Raw genomic sequence first — 20,550 nt, forward strand, 5'->3', positions numbered from 1 at the left:
ATAATAAAAAATACATATGTTGGCAATAATTTATATTGACTTCAATTAAAACTTGAAATAAACGCGATCAATTGTGATCGACCGATAACAAACAAATTCCATTAAAAAAATTGTATTGATTCTACACAAAACCAATGTAAAATAATAAAAAAAAATTAATATTAAAATCTTGGAACAAAAATGTAAGAATAAGTAGATACAAAAAAAGAAAAAAAAATAGTATGTTTAATACACGGCATCATTTTAATTATATTTTGAAATTTTATGATAAGAACGAATAAAAATGACAGATACGTGAGCGTTCGCGTGTGTTTTAATGTCATTGCTCATATAAGGATTTTTTTTTATTCTTATATTCTAATTTTAACATATTTTTTTTACAAATGTAATGTTTTAAAACAGTAACAGGTATAATAAAATTTATTGAGCATATGTGGTACGTTAATAACTTCGAGATCGACAAAATAATTGTTTAGAGCCATAATTGAGAGTTTATTGTAGAATCTATCAAAACTAAGTTTTACTATGATTCGAAAATTTAGAATTCAATTTTTGGAAATCCCTTCAATATGAAACATAAATTATACATAACGAATTAAAATCGTCCTGCTCAATTTATTTCCGAAACGGCAGCACGAAATTTTTAATTTCAAGCCACATACTAAGTACCGTCCGCATTAATACCTTCTCTTACTAATTAATTTATGTCTGTTCTTATAACTTTTCATACTATATTGGCGTCTTTGACATATCGCTCCTAAATAAAATATTTTCCATTGCTGATTTTTTTAACAATTTCGTTCTATAATATATTGAAGTCGTATATAGTTTTTAAAATTTTGTTTAATTTTTAATTTTAGACATAAATTATGTGTAACATCTACTGAATATATACATTAATTCAAGATCGGTGGACTTGATCATTAGGTTTTCAATTTTTGTTATTCCTAAATTTATTACAGATTTTCAGTTACAAAACGAACCCATAGAAAAATAATTTAAAAATTTCTATCAAATTACTTTTTCTATAAAAGTTGATTTTTTACATGATGTCTCAGAAATGCCGTGACCATAAGAGTAGCAAATTAACCAATACGAAATTTGGAAAGAGAATAACACTTTTTGTTTAGGTTCACTAATTATTTTAAAGTGTCAACTCAAGTGAATAATTTAAAACAATCTTAAAAATAACAAAAAAATTATATTTAAAGAAAACTAACCTGAATAGTATTAACCATGCACTTGATTTTAAAAGCAGTCAATGTCCCAAAAACATTTCATGCAAGCACAATTTATCTTCAAAATAAATCATTCAGAAACCCAAAATTGAGTCAAGTTTTATTAAACTTTCACTGGACACCGTGTCATTTCTTAGTACTGTAACTCTTCTGTAATAATCTAAAAGTAAAAAAAAATAAAGGCGTAAAATTAAGAGAATTGAGCGTATAAAAAAACAATTTGTTGCATCTATAAATTTACAAATTATGATATTCAAAAGTGCGTAAAAGCGTCTATTTACTATATAGTCTTCTTCTATATGTTCGTATATATGTTCGTATATAAAACAAAAACAAATATGTATAAAAATTATCAAGATTATATAGAAAGGCCGAAATCCAATAAAATAAGATGCATTGAAAATTATTTGAAAACTTCAATTGAACAAATACAGGTAAAAAATCGTACTACATAGAGGAAATGCATAATAGGTGAATTCTTAAGCGTTTGTTTTTTAGTTTAATTTATGGTTGCCATATAGTTTCTTACCATAATTTCGTCCAAATATTGGCCACGACTACTTTTCTGACAGTATTTTCGAAAGCCCCAAATTGACACATTTCTTCTGCAACCCCTTCTTTACACATTTTCTCCACAATATCAGAAGCATACTATTATTTTCTTAAACTTTATATGATATTCGACGTTAATACAAGTAAAAAATTCACACAAAGGAAATCACCCAAAAATATCAAATTATATATCATCTCCGCGTCTTAATAAGACGTCCAAAACATATTCTTATACTACTTGCTTTATATTTGCTAATTAAATATTTGAAAGAATTGTTCGGGCGCCAGTGTTCCCACGTTGAAATAAACATTTAAGTCCGAAACGCATAATACATTGCTATTTATTAAAAATTAATATCTCGGGAGCGCTGTTCGGGCGCCAGTCCTTTGTCATTTTGGCGTTATCAACACAAATTAACAAATATCGCGTATCAAAAAAGAAAGTATCGAAAGCAAAAAAGCAAATCACCCTTTATTATAAAATAAACTTTTAAGTTGACACCATACATTTTATTAACACAAAATTGAAGCAAGAAATTGAAACATCTATTAAATGAATTGTAACGATGTAAAAATTATCATAAACTAAGAAGAAAAACATTTTATAAGAAAATTTAGAATAAAAGAAAAATCTACATTCTTATGTCAAATTCGATATAATATGAAATGGGCGAACATATTTTGTACGTAGCGAACGACAAGAAATTAATTTAACGCCTTCTGAAGATGTGCCCATTCTTTTATTCTGCAGCATTTTCGACTCTTTCTTATTTTTTTTCTTCTTCCTTTACAATTTTATCATATTTTTTTTTTTATTATAATTTTTCGATGTTCACAACTTGTTTTTCCTTATTTTCTTGTTTTTTTTTTTATGTTTTCCAACCTTTAACTTTAAAAAGAGCGAAAAATAAGAAAAACAAAAGATGCGTAACAAAAAGACGCGCCGGACAACTCAGGTAAATGTGAATAATTAGGTTTAATTAGGCGTTGTAAATTTATGTTCGTGTCTCTTGTATTACAATGTAATTTGACACTCAATTTAATTTTTTTTTTTCTTTCTATTTATTGTTATTGCTATTAATTTTATTAGTAATATGACGACGTTTAATTTATTGGAAAAAATTAAAATTGAAAGTTTTTCATTTGTTAAGAATTTGTTTTTTTTTTTATTTTGTTTGAAAAATATTAATTTTAAGATTCGTGTAAATATTAAATAAATCTTAAATAGAAATGAAAGAATATGAAAAATTAAAAGCATTAAAAGAAAAATTCAAGAATCTCACAGTAGGTGCTTGATTTTTCATTTTTTAGAGGGCAACTAAGAAATTAATCTTCATCTAAAATTGTATATTTCATTTCAAGGGTAAAATATTTTGCCAATCTAAATAATAAATTTAAACTAGTTGAGTTCAATTTAAAATAAAACAGAAGAAAAGAAAATAATCTCCATTACCAAAATTTACCTCTATAGTATCGGATTTGGTTAACGTTAGCGAGTCTCGAATAAAGGAAAAGAAAATAATTCCAAAATTTGTTTCGTCATTATTTTAGAAAAATATATTTGATTCCGTCAATCTGATTCTCTAGATCTGAGACATTAATGTTTCTAAGATTTTGAAAATTACATTTTATGAAAAATAGAACGCGATGTTCTTAGTGTTGCCACTTGACATATAAAAACCATGGTATTATGCAGTTGAATTAGACTGATCGCTTAGTTAAACTTTGTTTTGAGACTTAAATAATCGCTTGTTGTTGTAAATTCGATTTCACAAATCTAGTAACATTTTAAAAATGACCACAATCAAAGTAGTCAAAGTAACAGTAATTTTGTTTCTGAAAATGTTACAATGTAGTTGAGCACGAATAATAAAAAAATTTTTAACATATTAGAATTTCATAATTTATAGTACGTTCGTAAAATTATGAACAATAAATTTGCAAATTTGTACAAAACCAAAAAAAAAATATTTCCAAAATTTTTTAATTTTTTCAGTATTTCCGCTCTAATAAATAAACTAAAAACACATCTCAATATTGGTTGTAATACAAAAGAAATTTAAAAAAACAAAAACAATTCAATTGATTTTCCAAAAATTTTGAGTTTTGCAAATAAAATTTTTTCCTATTTTTAATTTCCTGCTAATAAAAATTTTCTTATAATTTTTTTTTCACAACAAATCGGAAGTTAAACATGTGAAAAAGAAAAAACGTAAATAATTTTTCCAAGCTACAAATTTTTTTACGCGTCTTCATACAAAAAAAATTTGTTGCATGTTGGTGGTGGAAAAAAAACATCAGAAAACACCAAAAAAAAAAAACATACAAACAACTTGCTTTCATGATCTCTTCCATTCCTCGAATATTCTGTTTGATCTTCTCTCAGTAATGGAGTAAATATGGTAAGTCTATTAAAAGAAAAACTACTGTGTGAAATGTTAAGAACATTATAGTTTATTTGTTTTGCAATAAAAACGAACTGTTCTCTTCCATATTATGTAGACCGCATTTCAATACTACGCTCAATTGTTTATAAAACAATTTGTCTTTTTTAAAGAAAGAATAATAATAGTTTTTATTTTTAAATAAGAAATTATTTAGAAAAGAAACGAACAAAAAATCATAATACACTTTTAAAATCATGAAAAGTAAAACATAAATTTAATAGTGTGATGGCGGCGCGCACATTATCAAAGCAAAATGAGTATACAATTTAATTCAATAGAACTTAACAATAACGGCCTCTTGTTGCTGTATATATAGGTGATCTTTATCTATTAAATGACTTATCTTTTATCCAATTTTAATAAAGTACTTTATTCAACTGTTGTTAATAAATCCCATTTTTTATTTGTATGTACTGTTTAAGTGAAAGATTTTAAAGAAACTTTTGATAGAGTGTGCTAAAATCAACAAAAGGAATTTATGCTTGTATACATAGGAATAAAATATCATAATTGCTGAGTAAGTGATGAAAATTTTCTCTTCATATAATTATTTGATATTATTTGAAGTGTAGAAGAGAACATTAAAAAAAAATATTCAAACATTTACAATATAATTAAAAAAATATTCTTGTGAGAAAATGAATAATGTATATAAAGTCTTTGTTTAAAACAACGTTTTGTAAGTGGGACGCGACATGCGACACACTTTTGCCAAAACAAAAATTATTGCATATATTTTAAGTTTGCAGTGGGGATAAAAACATTTGTATTCTTAACAACGCTGCAAAATCTCTAAAAACAAATTTTACCATTAGTTGTGACTTGACTGAGTGTGTGAGTAAAAATTTTAATCTGAAATTGTTTTCAATTTGTCAATCACAAAATCAAAATTATTTAAATTTTCTAAGTTCCGGCAAAAAATGGTCTATGTGGTTTGTATGTAAGTACTAGTGAATTGACAACAGGGAATATTGAAAATTTTGTGATACTTCGTTTAACAACATGTAAAGCTTTTACATCAAAAAAGTTTCCAATTTACAAACATAGGAGAAGAATGGGAAGTAACATCGCCCAAAAAATACAAAATGTACAGTGACTCAATACCATTTTCGATTCTTCAATTCGAAGTGTCCAATGTTGGAACTAAAAAAATATTTTTATTGTTTTTGACGCTTTATACAAACATCAATTACACATGTATGTATAAAAAACAAACGGATATTACCTTAAGTACAATTTTTGTATGCCGCAGTTAAATTTCATGTAAATTTTCTAATAATAATTTTATGTGAATGTTAATTATATAAAATGTTTACAAAATAATTAAACACTCACAACCATATAAACGTCAACCACATTATATGAACTTAAAATTAAATATTAAAATAAAAATCATTCTAGCTGATCTGAAATTATTCTAGCTATAATTGATGATTTCTAACGAATTTTTATTAAACATAATAAAAATTTTGCATAGTTTCTCTTAAGAAAAATAAATTTTTAAAATAAAGAACAAATAACCCATTTTTTTCTTGATAAATAAAAAAGAAAAACACAAGCCCACCTCCTCCATAAAAATTTAATAATTTTTAAAAATCATACTCAATTTTTCATATATATGAAGCATGAATCATTTCACCTTATAATTTTCAAAAATTTTTATAAAATAAATAAAAAAACTTAAATTTTTTTTTTAATCAACAATCAACATTCGTACATTTTAGTATTTTTTTCATATTATTTGAAATTATTAGCGTTGGAGGAAATTTCATTTTATTTTCAAAAATTTTCAATTGTTTACCTTTGATTCTAAGAATATTTTTTTGTTTTCTCAAAATTTTAATATAAACAACATTAACCAGATGATCTGGATGTGTGATGATAGAAATTATGTTAGCATTGAAGATACGTTTTATATATATTTTTATATTAAGAAATAAAAAATCCTTAAAATATACAAAGGTAAAATTGGTTGTCTACTTATACTGAAACCGAGGTACTTACATCAATTTTGAAATCGAAGATTTTAATAGAAGTGTTTCTTGACTCATGCATTAAATAATTCTATAACTCTTTATTAAGGATTTGATTTTATAACAACCATGGCGAACACTTATGATTCGACTTTGTTACCAAAAAATTTACAATTAATTAAGAGTTTTTATTAATTTTTATTAAATTAATTAAGAGCAAATTTTATTTGCACACAATCTGCAAAAGCTGGTGTTATGACAAAGTAGTTATGTATTCGACGCTAACGTCATGAATTCCAGTTTTTGCTGCTAACACAAATTATTTTATGTTACGAATATTTTACAAAAACTAATTGTGAAAAATGACTGATTTGGATGTAGAAAAGAAAAACAGGTAAAAAAAGAGATTTTTACTTATAAATAACAAAATATCAGCTGACAAGAGTTACTACGGACATATGACTGTCAGTTGCAAATAAAAGTGATGAACACGATCATCAAATTAATGTTTTTCTGGAAAATACCAACCTTATTGTGGAAAGTTTTATGTCTTCACACCAACCCTTATGTATGTAGTGTGTTGTACTAAAATTTACAGATCTATAGTTTAATATTTCATAAATTTGACGTCCAAAAAATTATTAGAAACTAGTAGAGGTATTAATTATTAGAAACGTGCTCATATATTATTCCACCATCCGGTAGCGAATAGACCTTTAGTAAACATTACTACACATGCAGTTGATGATTTTTCTGCGTGGAATTATACAAGAAGCCATTATATATACTTTATATTTGAATTTGAATTTATATGCAATGCAAAAATTCCAAATTTACAACATTTCTGCGTTTTTCTTTATACTTGATAGTCAACAAAAAATCACCCATTATGACCGAAATTTTGTTATTTCTTAACATTTTTGCTTAATTATGAATCATTATAAAATTTATTATAATATATAGGAATTAATACTTAAATGATAAACTATATGTAATTTTAAAAAATTTTTATTAGTGGCACGTGCTGCATTAATTTACACAAATTTCCTATATATTCAAAATAAATAATTGTCTGTGACTGATAAAATAAACTAATATTTTCTCTAAAATACATTCATATACATATATAGATATATATACATATATTTACATATTAAATAAATTAAAATAAATTATTAAAATATTTCAAAATTTTCAATAATTTCTCCATATAGTTTTATCGCATTATGACGTATACACATTTAAATAAAATATTATTGATTTTGTATTGGGAAAAAAAATCATGAAAATCATCTCAATAAATCTGTTCTTTTTTATATTAAAATCAATAAAGTTTTAATTTTAATTTATTTATTTCAAATGTATATTATTTATTTGCTGAATTTTCATTTATGTATACAGTACAAGTTAAAATTATAAGGCTATGTTGAACATATTTATTTCAACTCTTCTCTATCGCCTCATCGTTCACGTTAATAAGCGTTAACATTATGCAAAGTTCGTTAAAAATATAAAAAATAATCAAAATTAATAAATTTGTCAAAATTTTTTGGAGTTGAATGCAAATATTGTAATACATTGCAAATATTTCGAAAATGCAAATATGTACACTATATATTATTTACTATTGACCAAATAACATGAAGTTTTGGACCAGTAATAGCATGATCTAAAGCCAAAATTACTTAAACTGTTTTATTATTTCAATGAAATGAACTGGTCTCGCAACGTTAAAAGTTTAGCCCCTACCTGTATGCAAATTTATATTTTTATTAATTTATGAAAATATAGTTAAAGAACCAGCATGATTATGGCCTAAAGTCAAAAGAACTTGAATTGTTTTAAATATTTCAACGAAATCACGTGATCTTTCAGTTTTCCAATCTTAAATTTTTTTCAACCCCTACTGATATGCAAAAATTATATTTTTGTTAATTTTTGAAAGTATCGTTAAATTGCTTACAAAAAGATAAATTCCAAAAACTTTTTTTAATTTCTTTAATTATATTGTGACACTACCGTGTAAGAAGAATTCCATTTAATACTGTGTAATCGTACAGTGTAACATTTATGTACTTGCCGTTTGGTTGTCTGGTCTGGTCTATTTAATATACAAAAAAAATTAATTGATAATGCATAACGAAAATCTTACCCAGCTCTTAAATTTAATTAAAATTTTTTTCCACATACTTTCTACTATAATTTATAATACTTTATTAATTGAAAAGTAATCTTTATAATTTATTTTTCCCTGTTTTCTAATTTGAAAATTCACGTTGTATGTGTGTGAAATGTGCATTTAATTTATTTTGTAAATTAAGTTATTAAGTAAGAATATTAATGTGTAATTTTTTTTATTTTTTGTATTTTCAGATTTTAAAGGAAAAAATTAAAAACCAAAATACCATGAAAAATAATTTTTTATTATACGAAGTGAAAATTGATAGAAATTGCAACATTCAAATACCAAAATTATTTTGAAGTATTACGAGGAGTAAATCGGTAAAAGTTGCAAGAATTATGGAAATATATTTAGAAAATTTCATTAATTCATTTATAATTTTCCAAAAATTTAAATTCAAATCATTTGAAAAAGTCAAAAACTATTTATAAAAATATTAAAAATTTTAATAGTAAACTTTATACACCACTTTATTTTCATATTGTTATTTATCGCTTACATTACGCGTTCCAATAATACTTAAAAAATTTCTATTTGAAAAGAAAAATCAAACTAAAAAAAATTCTATTAAAAAACATCGAATTCATTTTCTAAAACTGAACTAAAATTAAAGTAAAAATTAAAAAAAAAAACAAATACACATATTTTAATAATCAAATGTCATTATTAAAAATGACAGAAAAGTGTCATAATTGTAACGGTAGAATAAATTTTAGGTCAATAGATAAAAGTAAAAAAATCAAAACAACAACAGCAACAATAAAAATGTCATCAGAATTTAAAATAAAACATAAAAATTCAAAATATTTACCATCACTGTCAGTAATAACAGCAGCATTACCATCACCATTTATAGAAATGGAAAGAAATTATACTGAAAAATTAATGACAACAGCGACAGCTACAACAACAACAGTGACAGTATTACCAACAATAAGAACAAGAAGAGATCCACATGAAATAATAAAATCAAAAATAATATCAAATAGAAGAACGTCCATTAAATATTTACATTTGATATCATTAATAACATTATTTTTAGTTTTAAATATAAATTTGATCTCATCAGTTGATGGAAGAAGGCTATCATCAGCATCATTGTCATCATTACAATCATATTCTACGACACAATCTACGCTATCAACGTCATCGGCATCAACATCATCATCAGTATCAGCAACATCATTGAATGCAGAGGAAATTAAAAAAATTATTTTACGTAAGTGTGGTTTTAGAACGTGATTTTTTTCCCTATATAATTCATATTTTTCCAACATAAAAAAAAATTTTCTTTTTAAATGGAAAATTTCTAAAAAGTTTTCCATTGCATACACTTATGTATTTGTGTGTATGTTTGTATATTTTTAGAAATGATTTTTTCTTAAAAAGATTTTCCAAAAATTTTCAATTTTTTTTTTATATTTTGTATTTATGCTCATTACAATTTTATGACCTGTAAAAGGTGATTTTCTTCATTTATTATTTTTGAATTATGACTTATTTATTATTTTTCTTTCATTTTTTGTTTTTATTTAAAATTATATATTTAGTTTTTTTCTGAAGTTGCTTGTCTTATATAAGAAATTTAAACAAATATTTCATTATAGTTGAATTTTTTAAATTAAATTTCTAAAAACTTTATTTTATTAGAATGAAGTTTTAATGAACTTTAAATTATTCTATGAACTGTGAAATTAAATTTTTTAGAACAATCTTAATCGTATTTGGGTAACATAAGTGTAGAAATTGCGATATAGAATAACCACGTACAATGTATTTATAGCCTATGAGAAATACCGAAATATTCAAATAAAATCTACAATTGAGCTTTTAATATGAATTACTACATTAAGCTACTAAAACAAATTATTGTATTGAATTTAATAATTTAATAATTGCATTTTGAAATTTAAATATTATATTTTATCATTTTGTATTAATATTATAGCCCCAATTTCTCAACCGTAATTTACTTAAAAATACTATTGGCATGCTCTTCCGGTATATAGACAAAGCTGAAACAGCAAATTCTATTAGATGTTGTAAAAAATCTGAAATCCTCTAGTTATTCTTAAAGTAATGAATGAAGTAATAAAGCCTCTATAGTAATGCCTAAATATCAGGCACAGAAATGCATAGACAAACCGACATCTCACTAAAAATATTTTTGTTTACGATTCTCTCAAAAATAACGAAATAAATTTCCAGGAAAACCCGATACCTTGTATGTAATGCGGTCAATAAAAAAATTGCATAATTTAGAATTTTAAGAACTATAAGTATATTTATAAAATAAATAAATTTGGCCTAAAAATATTTTTGTATTCACGATATTTTAAAAAACCGAAAAAAAAAACAAATTAATTAAAAATATTAGAAAAATATTTTGCAGAATTTTTAATGTTTTTTTTTTCGTTATCTCTAAATAAACATTTACGAATTATAAATTTAATTTTAAATGAATATTTGCGCGTTCTCATAATTTTTTTTACTCTAGTTTTATTTAAACCCAATCCAAAAATATATTTTTTGAAAATGCTAATGGGATGCTTCTTCTAAATTGCATTCATTAATTTCTATATCGATCGGGTTTTTTTTTTCTATTTTTATTATTGATTGGTTTGCTTCAATGAATATGCAAAAAAGAAATAAAATTTTTTTCTAATTTTGTAAAAATTATTTTTAGTCTTATTTTACAATGTTGAACTCCAAAAATCAATTGAAATGAAATTCCAAATTTTATTTCTGTTCTTGTTTCCTATACGAGTTTTTTTTGTATTTTATAATTTTTATTTTTAGAAATTTTCATAAATTTGTTAAATATTATTGTGAAAATATTAAATTATAGCGAACTGGTCATATATTTTATTTTTCATAAAATATGAAAAATTTGATACGAGTACAAAAATTGATATTCGATTTGGAACGTTTATCGTCATATAGTTAAGACATAGTTAAACAAAGTTTCCGAACATTTTTAATTTATTATTACTACTACTCGGCAACACTTGTGAAAATTAATTTCTGAACAAAAAAAAAAATTTTTTTTTCTTAGAAACATTTTGAAAATGTTGCTGAACTTTTAAGATATTTCTATTTTAAATTATAACATTCTATTGTTAACATTCTTTTGATGGATATATGGATAGGTCATATACATATCAGATCTTACATAGGCACCAACATAAAATAGAAAACACTTGCACAGAACTATCGCTATAATAGAGAATATTCGCAGTATTAAATCTAATAGCAAATTGGGCAGCTTCTGATTGCGTGCTAATTACAAAAATTTGATTTTTTTTTCCGAAAAGGTTAAATTCGATTAGATTATAATGTGAATACAGTTTCATACTACTTTTAATTTCTTAAAGCAAGTTTATAGCCACCAAGTAGATTGGTTACACCTATGTATATATGATATGTTAAGTGCAACCAGTGGATTATGTCTTGGAACAACTTAATTGAATGTAAAGTTTATACTTTATTACTACTTTTCCTTAAACTAATCTACAATCAGTTCCTATTTCCTAAAAGTTCATTACATAACAAATACAAAATTTGCGCCATTTCCATATTGAGTATTAAAGTTTTAATTTATTAATATTGTAGCAAATCTACTATATTTGTACAAATTTGATTACATACGGTAAGTCTTTCATTGTATGTAAGTGCAAACTCACTTTATTCCATTTTTAATTAAATAACAATTTTTTTTTTCAATTTACTTTTTATTAGTATATGTACATGTACTTTCTTTATCATTAAATTTGAGAAACACTTAATTTTTACAAAGTGTATAAAATAAGTGGCTCTTGAACAAAGTTAAGAGCATACTTTTTAAACTCTTTTCATTCACGTCTTTGTAAAATTTTATTTTGTTGCATATATAGGCTTTGCAATTCTGTTTATTCTAAAAAAGAGCACATATACTCGTATATCTGCCATTATCCTCGAATACTATTAAAATCATAAAATTTTTATATATATATAGCCGCATATAATATGTAGGCATTTACAGCTGGCGTCCAAATATACACATATGAAAACATAAATGAATTTGAATTGTATTTAAATGAATTTCTTTTCTTCATTATTTTGAATTTTACGATACAAATTTATTTTTAAAACAAATATTATTACATTTTTATATTTTATAGTGTATATACATTATGTAATTATGTAATTATATTTACATTTAGTTTAAAATGTAATTTTTCTAATTATCATAAATGCAATTTTCATTTTCTTTTTGACTTATCATAAAAAATAAATTTCATTTCTAACTCTTAATGTAAAATTTTAAGTAAAAGAATTCGAGGTTATCATTTTAGTTTGCATTCGCAATTTATTTGCGTGCATTTGAATGAAATTTGTATACATAGAGTTCATTTTAAATATTATAGAATTATGAACATATTATGAACATATTATAATTTATAACACATAAAGCTAATGCACGCTCAAATATGCTTACATATTTTTAAAAATTACTGCAAATATTGGCTATAGTTCAATGTCAATTAAATAAATCGATGCGCGCTTATATGAAAATTTCATTGTCAACTATTGTACAGTTAAATTGTGAATAATAAAGGTCAATTGTTCTGTCGATACCCCTTACCTAAATAACCTTATGTTGCCTCTCTATGAAAATAGACGCCTATATATACTAACAAATTTGATATCATTACGTTTGTTTGTGTGTATATATTTATATTATATTTATTCACCAATTTGAGTTGTTATATTACTTCGCCTGCGCTTGGATTTAGGGAAAATATTAGAAATTTAAGATATTTTGAACTTTTTGATATTCATCACCACGCTATCGATTACAGCAAAAATGCGCCACTAACGAGAATATTGCAACTGTTCGTGATTTTATTCTTCAGTTAGCAAAGTAATCTATATTGCCAGGCTATACTCTCTTCGGTATCGCTAAGTAACTGACAGTCGCGCAGTGTAACCAAGTCATATCTTTATGCTGTATGGTATGATTGCTAGCGTTTGGCTTTAAGAGTAAGAGTATTTTGTAAATGGAATGCTGTACTGAATGGAAATCCTGATAAATAAGAGCAAAAGCTAACTGATAATATTTTGCAAAAAGAACTTGTCGTATATTTTCCGTACAAGAACTAAATAGCCATCTATCGAAGCAAATGTGCACAACTGCTTCTCTCAATTACCTATTTCTTTATATAGACTCGCACCGGTATAATGATATTATATATTTTATTCCAATTAACTTTTTATACTATAATCCTAAAAAGAAGATTTACTTCAATCGCAGTGTTATACAGAAAATATCTTAAATATTTTCACAATTATTCACACAAACCATCACAATTATTTTTCAAAATAAAGAAATGTAATAGCAAATCAACACTAACATGTATAGTGTCCATTAATTCCGCAACATAGTAATCATATTCCACTCAATATTCCGTTATGATATACACTATGTATATTATGCAGTATACCAACAGTATATGTAATAGATATCATTAATGGCATGTGCTAAGTAATTTGATGATAACTATAAAACCAAATTGAAAGTATAAAAAATGAGTACAAAGCATCATAAATACCATGTAAATAGATATGCGCATACATACATACATCTATAAGTACATATAATTGAAAAAAAGTATTTTTTAATTAAGAGATTATGTTGAGATTTAATTCTAGTCAGTCATAAATGAATAATGAACTGAAAACAATTTTTTTTATCATTATGTTAATTATAATCCAAGATCATCATCGCATATCATAGTATGTACATTGCATACCACCACTTAACGAGTATATACTGTGAAAACAAAAATAGTTCTTGTTTTATAATAAATTAAAAATTAAAAGAGGGTGAAGTGGCAATTTAGAAAAAAAGTTTTTCTTTTAATTCCCACATTCCATTCTCTCTTTTTATACATAAAAAAATTGAACACTTGGTTTTTTTTTAATTAAACTTCTTCAATGGCAGAAACAATCTTCTGTAAGCCACAATAAGTTTTTCTGCCCCATTCATTTTCAATTCAATATTGAAATTGTTTGTTTCACAAATGAATAACTCAAGGTGCTTCTCAACACAAGTTAATTTGTTAAAATGTCTGCGAAATAAAAATATCAAACTTAAACAAACTCTCTTATTCAACCCAATTCATAGTTATAGCGTCTGCGCTCGCTCTTGCGTTTGCTCATACGCGTTAACCTCTTCATTTTCAACTTTTGCAAAACTATTATCGTAATTATATAAGAAATTAATAATCTTGATTTCAGAACAATTCATACCACCTCATCAATTTAATTAAACCTTGATACAAATTATTACGTAACTTAACCTGACTGATGCTAATACTATTCCATATCACGAATATCTTAACTTATAAGCACATAAAAAACAAAATGATATTATGCTAAATTGTATTGCATCATAAAAAAAATGAACTTTTAAGCTTTCTTTCCATTAATTTTGTACTTGCTTCACAAGCATTTCTCATTAAAATATTTAAAATTTTTTATCATTTTCCATATCTTTTCAACATTTGACATAAGTATGCAGTACGAAATTCTGTGGGCGATGTCATTCTTAAAAAAAAAATTAATTTCTTTTATTAATATCCATATTTTACTTCATTTTCTAAATGAAATTAAAATTGTTACGTCAACAAATATGTAAAACATTGATAATAATATGACAAGAAATAAAAAATTAAATAACATTATATAGTGTGTTTTGTATGCTACCTTAAATTTACTGTATATGCATGTATAGGGTTGCCAATATTCAGGGGGACCAGGGAAAATTGTACACTTATGTACCGCAATAGTAATTTATCCAACGCTCTAATGAGGTTGGGTGGTAGTATTACATACTGGATAGTGCTGCCTTCGGATGACACTATAAGAGGATGAACGTTAAAATTGATCGGTTCTATCTGGAGCAAAACGAAACGGTATCTAATACCCGAGTACGAGATAATAGTTTAGTTCGGACAGTGGCTTTGTTACATTGCTGGACATATCTCAGAACGGATGCTATGAAAATTTATCAAAAATTCAGATAATAAACACACGTAATTGAAAATGTGAACCACAAAAGATCTTGCGGTTAGAGAAGTCAATTCGGATTTCAATCAACAAGAAAAAATACCCAAATATGAGTAGTTTTTATCGTCAAAATTGCGAATTGCCGCCGTATATACCAAGATTTTCTTTAAATATTGGCAACTCTTAAAATACAATAATAAAACGCATTAAAAATATAATGCACGCGTTGTTTTTCCACATTTTATTAATTTAAAATCTAATCAAATTGGACTTAAATAGTTTTGAATCATAAAGGAAGAATGCAAACACAAAAAAAAACACATAAAAACAACAAAAAAATTAACATAATAAAAACTTAACCTCAACATAAATTAAATTAAAAAAAAAAACAAGACAAAATAAAAAAAGATTTTAACAATGAATTCCATTTCATGATTTTGCTACTTCATTTTTAGTGTTGTTGTTTTGATAAATGGCAGCCTATAGTAGATTATTGAAGAAAATTAAAAAAAAAAAAATCAAGATAATTATAACAAAACCGGCCGGGTTTTTTTTAAATGAGAAAAGCAATGAGATAAATGCGTTTAGATTTGTTACAGATTTATTTATCATTTGTTCCGTCGTCAAAGCTTTTACGTAATTCAGTTCCATGTCAAATCCATAATGTACTCATTTAACTTTTTATTTTTTGATTTTTGTTTTTCTTATTTCCATAAGAATGTTTAAATTTTCATTTTTCCCGAAACAAACAAATGCTGTGCCGTGTGTGTTTGTTTGTATATTCTTATTTTTCGTGTGTGTGTTTTGAATTGTGGGCGAATGAACTGAACGTGTTATAAAAGAGTAGATAATAGCTGTTGATATGCTTTTTAAATTGTTATATTGTGTGTGTAAGTTTTTTTTTACAATATTTTCGTTGTTTTTCGTTCATTATTTATGAACATTTCATAATATTACATACAAATTTTATTTTAAATAAAAAAACATTTTAATATTTTTTTATTTTTTTTTTTTGGGTTTACGTCGAATTTTCTAATAATTTTCTTTGTTTTTTTCTCATATTTTTGCTAAACAAAAAAAAATTGCGCGTTTAACTAATTTTTTGTTTTAATTTTTTTTTAATTTTTCCGAGCTATACGCATATAAATTGGTTCAGAGAATGTAGAAAAATATTGAGAATTAAAATATCTACAATTTTTTACCGACCGCTTTGCATATAACAATAAGGGAGGTTAGGTGATGAAACCAATTTTTGCATATGGAGTTTGGCTAAAACTGGCCCTTTTTCCATAGCAAGGCCAGTGCGGGTCGATTTTACATTTTCGCGCAAATAAAAAGAAATAATCAACTAATTCAAGTTTTTAAAACAATGAACTTATAAATTTTTTTGGAAAGATCAGGGCTCGAATGCCAATTATACATATTTTAATATTTCTATACAGAATTAATAATTGATGAAATTTCTTAATAAAGGAGTTGTGTTTGCTATCACAACCAACTGGCGAATTTTTCAGGCAATTCAATTTACACAAAACGAAACTCTGCTAACGGTCAAATTTACATTTTTCTAGATATGTTAACTAAAACCACACACACGCCTTTAAAATTTGATATTTAAAAGCCATTTTCATAATCTACTGTAACACTTTCGTTAAACTAGACAATACACATTGCGGTCAATTATTTGCTGACCACATCAGATTTTTTTCACTGTAAGTGCCTCTTATATGTTCCACTATTTTCTAAGATATTTAGTTTAAATATATTTCGCTCACGAATACTTTTCAACAAATTAACTCTTCAAAATTATGTTGTTTAGAGCTCAAAAATTATAATAAATATCTTTTGTTGCAATAACAATTTGTCAAAACATAAATTAATCCTATACAGTCTGTATAGAAGCAGCAACATAATCAACATAGGAGAACAGATTTTTTTTTTTTCAAATATTTTTAGGAAAAAAAAACAATTCTTTTTGTTTTTAAAATGAAAAATTTGATTTTCAACAATCAAGAAAAATTTAAATTTGTAATAGGTAGTGTCCTCCATTGGGTCATTCAATAAATTGTTTTTAATTCTCCCATTATTAAATTTGGGACATTTTTCAAAGTTTTCGTAAAAAAAAAAATTTTTTTTTCACTCTTTCCTAATTGAAAAATATTTTTTCAATATCAAATGAAAATAGATATTATATTGAAAATTTTGAAAATGTGATAAAATCTATTAAATAAAATTTCGCACCCTTAATTGAAGACTAATATTACAAAAAAATCTCATGCTCTTAAATTCCTAAAAACAGAAAATCTGCGTAATTGCGTTAAAAATCTCACTTAATTTAAAGTAATATTCAATTTAATTTCGGTATGTATATATGTGTGAATAGGTTTTCAAAAGCATAATACAAGTAAAATGCAAATATTTTTTACTTCATTTGGGGCTTACATTCAAAACAACTAATCTCAAAATATAACTGAAAGGGATTAATTTCATCCGAGTTCATTGTAATCAAATTAATTTTATTAACTTTTAATTCAATATTCAAAAATATTTAAAGGTGGACACACATAAAATGTTTAATAATATTAAATTTTCAATAGAATTTTGATTCATAGGAATCGCATATCAAATGTATAAAATATAGCCTATACAGTAATTAGAACTGAAAATTAGTTATGGTTTGTAAATTATAATGAACGTAGGCATACTGTAAATCGAATTACAAAATTTTTTTCCCGGAAACATTCATATACATGCACACATACATAGGTGCATATACATAATCTTTATGTATATATATATATCTAAAATTCGATTTTATATAATGTTTAAACAATATTTTATTATTTCATTAAAAATTGAACGCTATACACATACATATGTATAGATGTCTGTTCAAATTATCAAAATAGTAATTATCAAAACATAAGTGTATTAAGTATGCAACATGATTACATTAGATTAAAAAAAAACCTACGAGTGAACGGATCAAAGGGAACGACTTTTTATTACTTTTTTATTTTTCATTTGATTTTTATACAATTTTTATGCAAATTTTCTTTCAATGCTAATAAAAAAATTAAAATTAAAAATAAAAATGAAGAAGAACAAAAAATTATGGATTTTTATTTTCCGGAATAAATGAATTATCTAATAATTTTTAGTGTTTTATGAATATAAATCAATAAAAAAAATTGTGATGTGAACAGTATACATGACCGACCGAATGTATATTTGCCAAAAAATTTATCGGCTTAATCAACTCGTTTTGTGGAATTGATAAAAATTTAAAACCGCAACTTAGTAAAGATAGAAACGTACCACATCAGCTTATATATTCATCAGGTTCGCACATTATAAACTCAACTAACCTGTATAAGTCTATTTTTTTTCGAACCAAATTGTTGATTAACTTTGGTATGAATACAATACCTTCCTTACTGAATGTGCTTATATACGGTCAGTATGAAACAAGTTGTGCCAATAAATATTTTAAATATGTATGTATATTTTTGCTATATGTAGAGCAGAATAGTAAAACTATTTAGAATTGGAGTAGGTATGTATTCATATTTTCTTAGATAACTTTACAATTTTCGATAAAATATTTGGTTGATTTCCGAAATGTTAAAAATATGAAAAATTCATATTAGGAACACCATGTACCTACACATACATACATGTATATGGGTAGATGCATAGCTATAAAAATGAGAAATGTACAACAGTGTAGGTGCGTATACGTGGTGCTGCTACTAATATATGCTTGTAAATTTTTAATAATTTTGTTTTTGTTTTTTTGCCATTTTTAAAACCTTAACTTTTAGACGGAAATCGCAAATCTAAAAACGTAAACGTTTATTAAACGTGTACACAATAATCTAACTATAGTACAATAAAAGCTATCAGTTCAGATCAATTCGATTCGTTAAAAAGCAATATGTGCATAATCGTGTTTATTATAAAACGCTATACACTTTATCTTACGTATTCACAGTAAATATTCATATACGCTTCCCAAATTCTCTAATATGATACGCCGCGCTGTACGTTTACTGTTTGTTTTCATTTTTGCTACAACATTCACAAAAACATACGCACATATATTATAAATGTATTCGTTATAATGTTAAAATGTTTACAAAATATAAAAATAAATATAAAAATTACAAAATTTTAAGTATAGAAAGGAGTAAAATTCATTTTCTGCATTATTTAATATTGGTAAATATGTATGTATGTATACAACTATGTAGTTTATGTGTATATAGTACACATTCAGTAGCAGCTAACTTTAGCTATAGCTAGCTGATTTTTTATTTCTTTTCCTTTTTTTTTTTTTAATTTTTTGATTCATTTAATTTCGAAATGCGTTTCGGAAGAACTCAATTAATATACAATACGCATGTGAGTTAGAAGATTTTTTCTTTCTTTTTTTTTTACATTTCAAATTCAAAGTTATTCTTTTAGTCGATTCAGAAAAGAAAAGAAGAAAAATAACAAACATGATAATAATAATAAAAGAAAAGAAGTTAATAATAATGTTGTTCGCATTCTAATTGAACCCAATTGACCTTTTCGACAAAAAAAAAAAATGAAAAAGAAACTCAACAAAATTAACAAATGAATTTAATGTTGTACACACTTTAAATACAAGTGCAAAGCTTGTATACAAGTACACCGATAATTAATGTCAAATAAGTATGTACATTATAATTTTTGATATTGTAGCCGCTTTTGTTGTTTATTTGTTTATTGAAGATAAATAAAAAAAAAAGAATAAGTAAGATTTAATCGAATACTCTACTCGGATATTGTTCTACTCCAACTTTACAAATTGGTTATAGCCTAAATATACATATGAGTTCATTAAGCTTTAATCCATTTAGCAAAATTGTAGGAATATTTGGTATATGAAAACTTTTTACTCAAACTCTGCTCAAACATACTTAATTAAGCATTAAAAGTACGCATTCGCTCCGTTTTCCAAACTCTGATTCTTCTTCGATCTACAAAATGGTTTACCGTGATAATAAAATTATGCTTGAAAATCTAAAAACGTATAAATATTAATTATAGTATTTAAAACAACAATTTAACTTTTACTAAAA

General features: G+C 24.8%; 1 protein-coding gene across 3 annotated transcripts in view; it reads left to right on the forward strand.

Moving 5' to 3' along the window:
- LOC129605412 (fibroblast growth factor receptor homolog 1-like) overlaps positions 1-20,550 on the forward strand; it is a 122,494-nt gene that overhangs the window by 49,857 nt on the left and 52,087 nt on the right. For all 3 annotated transcript variants that reach the window (XM_055515167.1, XM_055515168.1, XM_055515169.1), the window contains exon 2: positions 8,584-9,611. In XM_055515167.1, the coding sequence (XP_055371142.1) occupies positions 9,050-9,611 (562 nt within the window). In that variant the 5' untranslated portion in view covers positions 8,584-9,049. The remainder of the gene's footprint in view (positions 1-8,583; positions 9,612-20,550) is intronic.

Source organism: Condylostylus longicornis, unplaced genomic scaffold, assembly GCF_029603195.1.
Source record: "Condylostylus longicornis isolate FDR11 unplaced genomic scaffold, ASM2960319v2 ptg000013l, whole genome shotgun sequence".
Taxonomy (NCBI): Eukaryota; Metazoa; Arthropoda; class Insecta; order Diptera; family Dolichopodidae; genus Condylostylus; species Condylostylus longicornis.